The sequence below is a fragment of the Adelges cooleyi genome, unplaced genomic scaffold, assembly GCF_023614345.1.
Source record: "Adelges cooleyi isolate 19-005CV unplaced genomic scaffold, UGA_ACOO_1.1 ACOO_flye_CR_arks_rails_tigmint_CR_PRNA_191, whole genome shotgun sequence".
Classification (NCBI taxonomy): Eukaryota; Metazoa; Arthropoda; class Insecta; order Hemiptera; family Adelgidae; genus Adelges; species Adelges cooleyi.
Genome location: NW_026095851.1, coordinates 61,317 through 74,139, shown reverse-complemented (window position 1 = coordinate 74,139; position 12,823 = coordinate 61,317). Strand labels below are relative to the sequence as shown.

The 12,823-nt window shown below is 32.4% G+C and overlaps 1 protein-coding gene across 3 annotated transcripts; it reads right to left on the bottom strand.

The window, feature by feature from the left end:
• Nucleotides 1-1,649: 1,649 nt before the first annotated feature.
• LOC126833139 (pH-sensitive chloride channel 2-like) lies at nucleotides 1,650-10,917 on the bottom strand. 3 transcript variants are annotated; one of them, XM_050564293.1, is made up of 11 exons: nucleotides 10,755-10,850; nucleotides 9,025-9,240; nucleotides 6,921-7,078; nucleotides 6,067-6,244; nucleotides 5,514-5,722; nucleotides 5,338-5,423; nucleotides 5,130-5,270; nucleotides 4,256-4,411; nucleotides 4,018-4,177; nucleotides 2,849-2,981; nucleotides 1,661-1,953 (listed from the first exon to the last, which is right to left on the bottom strand). In XM_050564293.1, the coding sequence occupies exons 3-11, from the start codon at nucleotides 7,010-7,012 to the stop codon at nucleotides 1,831-1,833; spliced, it is 1,278 nt and encodes a 425-aa protein (XP_050420250.1). In that variant the 5' UTR covers nucleotides 7,013-7,078; nucleotides 9,025-9,240; nucleotides 10,755-10,850; the 3' UTR covers nucleotides 1,661-1,830. The 3 variants fall into 3 exon arrangements, with proteins under 3 accessions (XP_050420249.1, XP_050420250.1, XP_050420251.1); XM_050564294.1 differs by lacking the exon at nucleotides 9,025-9,240 and having other exon boundaries at nucleotides 10,755-10,804; XM_050564292.1 differs by lacking the exons at nucleotides 6,067-6,244; nucleotides 9,025-9,240 and having other exon boundaries at nucleotides 1,650-1,953; nucleotides 10,755-10,917.
• Between the last annotated feature and the right edge of the window lie 1,906 nt (nucleotides 10,918-12,823).

Below are 12,823 nucleotides of genomic sequence, written 5' to 3'. Positions count from 1 at the left end.
ACGCTCGATAAAATATCTGTTTATATTTTACATTGCCAATTGAGAACAATTAAAAAAAACAACCGGCTGGGTTAGGTTAGGGGCTGATGCAATGGTTGAAATTATTATTTTGCTTGCTGGAATTCGAAAAAGAACATACTATTCAAAGGCCTTTTTACGATATTCATATGTATGTATGTATGAGAGTTTTTATACTGAAGATTACAAAAATATTGACACATTTCCTAGCGTAGGTACAATACATTGTACAGCTGTTTATATAGCGGTTAACGTTGTGTTGGTAAATTGTTCAATGACTCATAATCGGTTTTGAAAACTATCACTGTGAAGTTCAAATACAAATTGGGTTCAAAACCCTGTTTGAAAACATAGGTTAGATACATCATCGAAGGCGATTTTTTCCATACAAATCCATAGGTGTAATTAAAGGAGGGAGAGCCCATCTCTAGAATACCCTCCCTAGTAGCAAAGGCTACATAAAAAATGTAACGTATTTTCTATAAATTTCAAAGTTAATTAAAAACAAACTTTTTAATTTTTAAGGGTTTTCGTATGTCAAAAAAAAGGGTTATGATACAAATAGATATTTTTAAGTTAAAATAATACATTGATATTCTTGATTGATCGTGTATTGGGAACTGCATGCTTACTTATTAGACATTGAAGAAAAGACACTTATTTATTTATTTATTGTATTTTTAAACCCAATTACACATAAGAGAAGAATAGGAACATAAACATAGAATTTACATAAAAATAAAAGTATACAGATTAACATAATAGCTGACAAATACAATGGATTTCAACAACACAAAATAATAGATAAAGATAAACAATATTTACACAATTGGATTATTTAAATAATTAACAAAATCTTCTAACGAGTTTTTAACAAATAAATTAATATTATTTTTATTTACTAGTCGCATTATGCGATTTAAAGGGGCATCATGACAATAGTTTGAGAAAGGTCAACAGTCTTCCTTCTGTCATCTATTATTTCACTAACATTTTTTTCTACTTTTCTATAATATAATATAATATTTGATTAGATTCCAAACTATTTTAAAATTATTTCGTGAATTAATAATTTTAGTACCATAACATATGTTTTTTGCCATATACATTAGCTTATTCAATAAATCCCTATACTTTATAAACTACTTTATTACATATTATAATGGATTGTTGCATTTTCGTTTTATTAAAAATTGTCCATGGATTTAGTTTACTTTTTTTCTTATTACTAAAATGTTTGCACATTTTACTTATTATATGATAATACCAGTAAGTTCCATAATGATGAACCTAGACAGTCCGGCGATGTACGGTTTTCATTTAATGGACAACGCATAAAGATATATGTGGTTAAGAAAAATACTCTGATAATATATGAATAAACCATTCAAGACGCTAATAATTACCGAGTATTTAATATTAAAAAATTTAAGTCTAACTGTTTTCTGTTAAATGCAATATAAAATATGATTAAAATGAACTAATGAATGAATAAGTGTGGATTTCGGACGGCTATGGCTGTATTAACAGCGTACATCCGTCCATGTTTATGATTATGAATTCGCAAAAAACGATTTCAAAATGTAATCAAACATGAGATAAGTAGTCTAAAAAAGCAGTAAATTATTTAAATGGGAAAAACGACGATAGATATATTGTTATAAAAGTTGTATTACTAATTTTCTAATTTTCGTTAAAAACATACTGTTGTTCTTTATGTGTAATTGTTTTTCTACCTTTTATACGATTTTAAGAAATATGAACATGGCTGTTTATCTTTTTGTCGTTAAAATCCCAATTTTTTAGGTGGATTTACACATAAACGTAAAACCAATAGATACAATTAAATAGAAGAAAGGCCACCGGGAAAAGGACGCGACTTAGTCGATCCATCCATAATGCAAATTCTTGTGAGGTCATCACGTGCTCCACAGTCTGTAAATCAGGTAAAACAATCGACTTAATAATCGAGAAATAATATTTCTATTCTCTGCGAAATAATAAAAAAAAAAACCTGATATATCGTCCTCTGGTTTTAATGATTTAAAATTATTTGAATCGTTTATGTTTAAGCGATTTTGTTGTGTTGTAACGCAACAACTATCGAATTCGTTCAGTTAATGTGGTCAGTCAACAGAGTAATGTGGAGAGAGAGAAAAAGGAGTTTTGCCTGGCCTAAACCACCATTTGTGTGTGTGTGTGTGTGGAAAAGGGGAAGAGGACGATAACAACCTAGGTCCTAGAAGATGCACGGATAAGCAGGTGTTGTTTGTTTAAGGGGATTGCATGCGGTCTGTTTTTTTATGTTTTATACGAAAAAGCCAAACCAAATGTCGACTACTTAGGATGGGAGTTCTTTGGCAATTGGTTACTAAATTATGTAGGAAATCGATTTTTGATGTATTACTTTTGTTCTATAAAAAATTGGGTTTTAATATTGAAAAAATTGCCATTTTAATTTATATTTAATTACAGGAAACTGAAATTTTTAAATTAAAATCGGCTTCCTACATGATAATATATAGTTAAGTTGTCAAAGAACTCGAATACATAATGAATCTCTTTACAGACCATCCTATGTAGTGGACATTTTGTCTGGCTTTTTGGTCTAAAATAAACCAAAATGGCTTATACTCATAGAAAAGATTGTTTAAAATAAAAATAATACCTCGAATCTTATACGAATTAACCGGTAAATTAATCGACACGGTCAAAAAGTTATTAAAACCTTATTTTTATAAATATTGCTTGTACTAAAACTCCTTAAACAAAGACCGCATGCGATCCTCTTAATGCATTTTTTTAGAGTACTGATAAAACTAGAACCTACGTTTGCTGTTCCAATAGTACTTCTTTCGTTTTCGTCCACACCCCTGTTCCATTCGAATTTGTCCAATTTGCTACCAACGATGGATAACAACTTTCGTAGAACTTGAGGAATTAAAGTCAGTTTGAATTGTTTGCTGAAATAAAAATACTGTACGTTAACACATTTACAATATATTATAATATATATATGGGGTGTCGTGAGCCAATAAAAAAAAGAATGAAGATGAAATAGACACTGAAGTAATAAACACTTTTTAAAAGATAAGTTTAACTGTTTAATTATAAACACTTTTAAGAGTCACTGGTTGACCATAGTAACTGACTGAATATTAGACAATAATAAACTGACTGACCATTATACAAAAAAAAAGCTTAGCTATTATATTATACTAATATGTAAATTAATGTAATATAAGTAACCCTGGCTTATTACATGGGCATTCCGAGTCAAAGCTTCTATTGGTCTATTATAAGACTTTCATTTTTTGAAATTTTGATCACTCATTATTACCCCAAAAATAGAGGTTTTTAATGTTATTTTTCTCAAAAAATCGATTTCGACCTGTTTTAAAATTCTGAAATTTTTATCATAAAACCAAAGACTCAAATCAAATCGTTTGGTCTAATAACGGAAATGAGCCGAGATTTATTTCTATTTTTTTTTTTAATTATAAAATTTTCAAAATCTGAAAAAATAAATGTATAATTTCAGTTTTTTTTATTAAAAAAAATATATATAAAACATGTCTTGGTCAAATTTGATATTTTTTATTTTTTAGGAGTAAAAAGTGAAAAATGTGCCTTACAAATAAAATTAAAACATAAAAAACCTCTATTTTTTGGGTAAATATGATTAATAAAAATTTCAAAAAAATGAAGGTCTTATATTAGAGTATTAGGCCAATAGAAGCTTATAAAAAAATGTCATAAAAATTACAACGTGTACCAAAAAATTATTGTTTAAAATATTAATATAACCCGAGAAAACGAGTGTCTTATCCTTAATAAATCACCCTGTATATATATTGCGTAGTATAAAAAAAAATTTAACTTTTCAGCCGTGTCCACATTCGTTTGTGGATTGCCACATGTTTTTTTATCGAAACATGGAATAACAAATAGGAAGCAACATATTGCAGCACAGTAAATTGCTTTTTTTATTTTACTTACTTTTGCCGCGATATGAAGTGCGCAACCGCAGACACCATTAAAGAGCTGACTATAAATGAAATGCATACGAGGAGCCATATTTCTTTGATGTTCAACAATATTGGCTGCAGTCTTTCCGAATACAAGTACTGAACGATTAACGCCATCATCGGATAGATTCCTTTATAGTAGGTAGGAGACACAAAGATAAAAAAAAAATACAATCTATTCTAAGGTATACTTTAAAAGGGTGTCTCACCTATATTAACGCGGCCGGAGGCTTCATTCGGCTCCAACCAAAACGACCCCCAAGACATGACTACCATAAAAAAACCCAGGAAGTAGTAGGCCACGGTGTGAACGCCGAGTTTGCGACCCAGCTCATAGTATAATTTCAACTGGCTGTAGTTGTCAGCTTGATGAAAAAAATGGTACAAAAAAAAAACTACAATAAACCATTGTAATCGAATGTGAGTTACTTATATAAAATATGTTATATTAGCTTCGATGCGGAACTGAGAAGGTATTGTTTTTTAATTTTTGTGTCTGGACATCTTTTAAGCCGCTGAACCGATGTCTTCATATAGCAACTCTATAGATCAGAAATTATACCTGAAAGGTACTTTATTGGGCCAAACATTTTAAAAAGTCCACCTTTCCCCTTCAAAAATTGAGAAAAACGCCAAATTTCCATGTGGCTATGCGTGAGTTAATTATGATTAATGTGTAACTATGGACATTTATTTTAACATACAGACGATCAACCCTAATCGATCCACTGTAATACGAAAAATTAATATTCAAGCACGTAATTGCCATTAGGTTCAATGTTTTTATCGACATTTGTAATTTTTAACTGCGAACACTAGAACTCCCTTACTTACTCAATAATAATTACAATTACTGCTATACTTACTAACGTATAATACTTTTTTGCTGTGCTTAATTTTATATAGTGTACTTAGTTTGGACTGTACCGGTTTGAACCTACTCTCTACAGATTTGCATCGAAACGTTTATTGAAAAGTGATTTTATCGCTTTCAGTTATAATAATTTCTGTAGACCTGTGATCTCCTCGTCCCCACTATGCCCTGAACCCACTCTAACTGGAATTTTTTTTTTTAGTCTGTACCCAATTCTTCGTAGTGGTCGCTGACCGTCACGGTCGTCCGAATCGACGCCAAGCTGTATTGGGTAAATTCTAAGCTGCTCCTGAGCTCCTCCGGCGAAACGTGTTCCCACAACAGTTCCAAATCAGTATTGTTGTACAACACTGCAGAAAACACAAGACACGCGATATAACTCAATCAGAAATCCATCCACCGGACAACACTACTCACGACTCTGCAGTAACAGGGAACATTTCTGCTTGTCGAACGGGAACTTTTCCAAGTTCATCGTGCACAGCTCAGACGGCACTTCCAACCTGCAACCAACGTACGTCTTGACAAAACTCCCAGAGTCAAACACCACAGTTAACAATTATAATAAAATAATATAATACACTATATCTCACCTGGCCGAATAGACAACCGTGCCGTCCGGTTGCACCGTCTCCAGGATGTCTTGGGGATCTGAGTCCGTGTCGTAGTTGACTATGTCAACGAGTGGAGTCCAAATTCGCTGCTTAAGTTTGTCCTTTCCTCGTACGTTCAAATTGGATAAAGAATGCGCCAGACGGCTGTCGCGCCACCGAAATTTTATCAGCACGTCTGGAGTTAAATTCTACGTCAAATAAACGGTCAAATAGTACACACGGTCGATAAGTACAATTCTCGATTAAAAACTATCTAGTGTAAAATGGATGACAGTTGAAAAATGAGATATGTTCGATCCTAAAACGCGCCAGCGCCTTTTTCGGCCTACTACAAGTCGCAACATTGTTATATTACTTTTAAACCAGATTAAAATCACTCGTCTTACAAGCCCGAGATATTATTATATTGGATTAGCGCTTTTCGCTCGGGGTTTTATACTTATCTGGAGTGTCTGGAGTGTTATGATGAAATTCCAGTAAGTGAATAATGATAGTAAAAAATATGGAAACGGGCAACTGTGCGCCAACTAACCAACTGTCGAGCAGTAGAAGATTTTCGGATAATATACTTGTCCACTCTGGCCCAGACCCTCGTCGGTCCGCTTTCCGGTATTGGCCTTGTCAAACTATTATATCGACAAGGTTCCGTTTGCCACATTAGCCTTTTTATCAGACTGTTATGATCCGCTGTATCATAATTGGTGCACTTTCTATAAGCAAAAATAATTAAATCAATCAAACTCGGGTACCTTTTTTTTTTTGAGTACTCTGACGTTCAGTTTTTACACTGTCTTGTGCTAATATTATATCATAGTTGGGCATTACGTGAGAGATCCGCGCTTACTTTGCCAATATTACACTCTTCAAATCAAAGCTGCTGTCGCAGTGGTCCGAAAATTAATTCTAGTTGCTCAAAAGTCCCTTTTTAAAATATCCAACCAATATCGAAAAAATTATAAATTACTAATTTTATTATGCTTTTTATAGACATAACATAAAATTTAAAGGTCATATGTGTACCTGAACGTTTTTTTATTGCTATTTAAAGTTCAGTTATTGTAGTTTGGCGGTTATTTTGATTTCAGAAAATAATATTTCGTTTACAATTCTTTAACTAAAGAGGCGGAGTGCGGTAGAGAAATGCGCGCAGATAAAATACCTTTACTTATTTATCAAAAAAAAAAAAAAAATGTTCACTAGAACAAAAGTTATTTCATTTGTCAAATCAATGTGGGCCGCCCTGTATGCTATATTATTATACATAATTTACAATCAATGACACTCCCGTAATGTGTTGAATATACATTTTCGATTTGCATTTGTCTTTTCTGTGAAATGGTGTAAAAATGATTTGTACCACTTTATTTAGAAAAACACTGTACTCACGCATGGACGGATATGGACGATGAAAAATATGACGCCAAGATAAGAACCACCGTGGCCGTGATGACCAGGTCCAATCCGCGGACGGATAACATGTTGGACCAGTTGGACGTTATTGTGTTCTCGGTGTGTGGTGGCGGTCGTTGTCGCTAAGGCCAAAGCTAACAGAAAAAAAAAACGATTGCAGTTAATTATTAAACCCTGAAATAATCTCAAATATATTTTTTTAATTTTCCAGTGTAAAGTGATCAAGTTTGTAAAAATGATTAAAGTGATATATTGAACTGGAGCACGTCTGTTATAAATTATTATTAACAATTACACACGACATTATCTGCTATTAGATGCTTTTGTTTTTGGGTACGCGCATACAATCTAACCAACGGTAGGAAAAAACTAAAGATCAATAATGCCATAATGCGATTTGGCCTTTACTGTAGCCTTCATTTACAGATGCACTTTGTGTTGCTTTTACTTTGAATAACTACACAGTTTCAACTAAAAAGCTTTTAACATAGTAAACCGAGTAAAAAATAAATTTAAACATTTTTTTTTAACCTATCCTTACCGGTGCGGAAGACAACGGGAAACAACCGCACCATACCCAATTCCCCAGGATGGCAAAATATCTTGTCTAAAAAGTTGTCCAAGCCGACCTAGTCGTGTTGTAGACTAAAAATTAAACTCAAGACTACTTTAACGAAATGTGTTAATATACAAGATTATAATTACGACGCATTAACTTCGATTAAAACCGTTATTTTTAGCTAAGAAAACATATTAAAATGTAGTTTGGACACGACAAAACGTAAAAAAAAGTCCGAATTTATAATAATGACAAGTACAAGTTAAGTTGTAATCTTTTTTTTTTAATATCACTGACTGACTAATATATTATTATTTTTCATATTTTGATTATTCTGATGTACTAATTTTTGTTGGCTTAATGTATATATAAGTACAAGCTAATGATTTGCCTCTTCGTTAACAAACACTTATTGTTATAATAATTAACAAACTAACTAACTGGTTGCGTCAACATAATATAATTAAGTAACAGATTGTAACCACCGAGTTAGTTTGATTATCTCGTATTGTGTATTCAAACAAATTCACCACGTTCAATGTAAAACATTAAGAAGTACAAATAGACAAAGTATGTAATTTTGTGAAAATTCTTCAATTCAAGAGCGCTGTCTAGAATGCGTTTATTTTATGAGTGTATGTGGATATATTATGTTAGTGTATGTTGGCGTTAAAACATATAAGTCCACTGCATCTGCCGTATAACAGTACAAAATGCATTCAAGTTGCGAAGACGTCAATGATCGGCCCCCACTAAGAAATACATTTTTGTTTTTTCCAACTTTATACTATTTTAATTAATGTACAAATCTTTACAATAGCGTATCTTTTATTACACAATTTTTTTAAGTTCAGCAACACACCGTTTTGAAGTTTCACTTCTGCCGCGGGTCCCGCCGAGACCCACATAATTTTTTTATCAAACTTTCGTCATAACACGGAGAAAAATAACTTTAAAAGTATTGTAATTAGAAAATTGTAATATACGTTCACCTTGAAATTAATAGGCTTATGAACAATGGCTACGAGATACATTTTTTGTCAAATATTGCCTATCCTTTGCTCCTTAATAAATAGCGCTTTCCGTTCCCCTCAAGAGGTATTCAGTATAACGGGCGGCCGTCGTGTCGAGAGCGGCGATCGACGGACAAAGTACCCAGCGGGCGCGGGTAGACGTGCGGTGCCGGGCGCGCGCGTCTGTCGACGTCGGCGAACTTTAAAACTAATCCGTAACTTCCAAACTAAGTGCGAGCTGGGCAAAATGTTTACATATTCGTAATCAGCATGCAAAATACTATCGAATAATAATTTTAAAAAAAACGAAAAAAATAGGGTGTCCATTAAAGTGTAGCTTTGTCCGCGATTATTTGTCGTTTTCGAATAAATAAACAAAATATGTTATCTTTACATAATATTAAATAATTTTTTATTCGAAAATATCGAATAATTTTTTTATGTTATTTGAACGTTTTATTGACCTAACTGTTTTCTTAATAATTATAAATGTTTGTACTATAATTACCGTAACGTTAATTGTGTGCTGATGCCAAAGATTTTGTGTTTCGTACCAACGTGACGCCTTCGGGACGGTGGTAGGTTGTGGAATTAGAGCCTAGAATGCATTTGCACAAGTGCAGTATACCGTTCAACACCTGTATTGATCGATCCGTGTACACCCTTGGCAACCGGGCAGATGCACGATGCGCCGATTAAAATGACAAAGTACAGCGGCCAGTACCTATGCGGCCATAGACGATTGGTTGCACAAAAATTTAAGGAAAAATGACATGCTCTAAGATTATTGTGATGGTTATATTTTGTTTTATATTTTTGTGTAATTAATTAAACTATGATATCTGTATTCTTATGCCTTTATTCGGGCATAAACAATATTATGGGGATTGAAAGCGGGCGGGTTTTAAGCATCAGTTTTATATAGGCAATATTTAATTTAAAAAAGGGGTTTTAATAAATTTCGACCATATCAATTTGTTTTCAGGTTCATTTGTAACTTGTATACGCTGCATAGTATTGCATTTAGTAAATACAAATTTTTTCTACGACTTGGTCATTTTAGTAGTACATGAAACCAATATTTAGATCTAAAGACCTGAAATAGTTACGCCTACTACGGATGATCGAATTTCAATTCTGTAAAAATATTCTGTACATTTTTTAATAACTATTTTATTTACTCAAAAAGACAAGGAAGTGAATAATAAAAAATGTTTAAATTTGAGAAATTAAAATAGGATTTAAACATATTTTTAGTTAAAATATTAATAATCGATTCCCTCAATAACCTAGAAAAGAGGCCGTGAAGCTCAAATATTTTTACAGAATTTAAATCGGACCATCCTAAGTTGGCGTAATTATGTCAGGATTTTAGATCTAAAACGTCAAAAAAAAAATTTTCTATGGAGGGGGGGGGGCGGCTAAAAGGCCGATTTTTTATTAAGCTATTAGAAAATAAAATAGAAAAATACAAATGTTTATAGTAAAATTTTAAAAACAAAAAAAAATCGGTCATTTAGCCCACCTAGAAAAAATGGTAAATTTTAATAACAGAAAAAAAAATGAAATTGGTTTGGTTAGACACTTGAGAAAGTAAATTCGCGTTTTAGTCTTTAATTCAATACAATTTGGCACTTTCCTATACATAGCTTCCCTATAAGCTTATATAGCTCCATAATAATTAATCAAATATAATAGGTACAATTGAGACATTTTTTTTTCATTTTTGTGGTACTGAAATACAGCTAGAGTAAAATGTTCGTGTATTTAGTACTATTATTTTTTGATTATGGAAAAAAACAATCATTTACAATAAGAATAACAATCTGCACGTTTACCGTTAATACATTTATCAATGAGATAAATTCTACTATTTTTTCATTAGGTTATTATTTTGTTGTTATGAGACGTATTTGTAAGTTAGTTAAAATTTGCGTTTATTTATTTATTTTTAGTACGGAAAGTCGAAACACTAAACCAATGATTATTAACATTTTTAACCGGCAATCTAAAAATCTATAGAAACTAGGATGAAGTAGAAAAAAATTTAAGCGCCATATCGGTAAATTGGGTTTTGGTACAAAAAAATAAAAGGCGATCATCATTTCGAAAACGATACCGTCTCGGCTCCACGGCAAAGTTAAAAAAGTAAGCACAGTGAATTCGACGTCACGTCTTCTACTCCCTCTCGATTAACTATTTTTTTTTTGAAATAATTAAAAAATGTTTAGTACTTACCCGTGTGACTGACTGTTGAACCCCAAAAACAGCACCGTGTCTTGCACGCGTACCGCCGCAAGCTACTGCACGTTGACCGTCGACACGACTTGGCAGTATAACAGCGCCAGCGCCAACCCCTTCTACCGCTCTCTATCACAGGGTGCATCCGGAACTCTCCAACGTTTAAACTGTGCAGAAGGATAACCGATAAGGATAGTTTTTTTTAATATAATGATAGTCGAATTAATTTGGTAGGTAGGCGTAGGCACTGGCAGGAAAAAATTCCCGAACAAACAAACACCGCAGTTGTCAGATTCGCTAACATAATACAACCTACCATGTAATATTAACAAATTGTAGATCCTATAAATTATTTAGAAATTTTTTTTTAAAGACTTCATTGTCCGTAATGACACAATTTTAGTTTTTATTTTATACTGTTAAGTACGGCTGAATGAAAAATAGTAATATTCTGGGTCGGTCTATTTTACCGAACTGCATATTCGGTTGCTTATACCCTCGGGACATATGTACTGAACTATTGAAACCTAACCTAACCTGCCTTCAGAGTGTATATAAATAATGTTTTAATTTATGAATTTAGCGGACCAACTCGTTTATGCCCAAAATTGAAAAAGGCTCTTTTAGACCCAAGCCACAGATTTGGTATGTTTAAAATATTTATAACAGCAAAACAACATACAATACATAATTATGAGGATTTAAATTGGAGGCAAGACTAGATGGAAAACACTGATAAAACGTGTACCCGACAAACTTTTTTTAAATTTAACTTATGCAAATTTCGCTCAGAGTACCTTAAAGCGGCGGGCGAATGGAAACCCACAGGGAAGAGACCAAGAGGACGTCCAAAGAAGCGATGGATAGATGGGATAAGGCAGGACTTAGAGAAACTAGGGATACCAAATTGGGAAGAAAAAGTACAAAATCGAAAAGAGTGGAAAGAGGTGTCGGTGGCGGCAAAAACTCTTGAAGAGTTGTGATAGCCTTCTATTAAGTTTAGCCTTAATGCCAACTGAGAATTTAATCCATCAAAATCAGTTATATTAATTTTACAATGATGTTTCTTTTTCTCTTTGTGTTTGGAGCAAAAAACAAATTAAACTTGTATAATGTATATTAGTTATATATTTATATTCACTACTTAGTATTACTCAGTTTTGATTATTACAATTTCATAGTATATAATATTAAAATGTTTATGATATGTCAATATTAAATGTTTTCAATCTCGCATCATTAAAACAAATTATGTGATCATAATCACTTAATATATTTGATGACTCAATCTCTTGTCATATGTTTTTTTCAGCAATATATCTTTCACAAAAGACTCCCTCGGGTTCTTCATCATTTTTTGTGAACCACAAAGTGGTATTTTTCTCGACAACAAATAAATCGTTTTCAATAGTAACGGCATCTGCATTTTAAAATAAAGTGTTATAAATATATATCATATGCACGAGGTAAATCTTTCGTAGTATAAACTATTAGTTTCATCATTTTCGGAACTATTCATGTTGTCATTATTTTACTGACTTTTTTAACCAATTGCTGTGTCAAAGCGATAACCACAGTACTACAGTATAGTCACAAGAGTGAAATGTTGACAATCGCTCTAAATCCGAAATAGGTTTGAAAGGTCAGATAGACAATGAAACGACAACATGGATATACCCGAACATGATACAAATCATATTCGGATAATATTTCTCAAACACAATTATTATTATTCACTTACTAGCAAACCTTTTTGCATTGATCATATCAGGTAGGGTATCCCATTTTGAATCATTTATGTTCATTTTGTAAGCGCCTTTCAGTTTTTCATTACCGACAAATAAATAAATATCATTTTCTCTATCTGAAATGCCCATTGTTACCCATCCTACAACAGCAGTAGCTCTAGGCATAGGATGACACTGTAGATCACAGGGCAAGAATAACTATATTGTTGTTTACCAATATTGTACTCTACATTGTGTAGGTATCATTTGAAAAAAAATTAAAACTATAAAGCTTAGAAAAAAGTTTTAAAACCTTATTTCATACTTTTTGAACTTTAT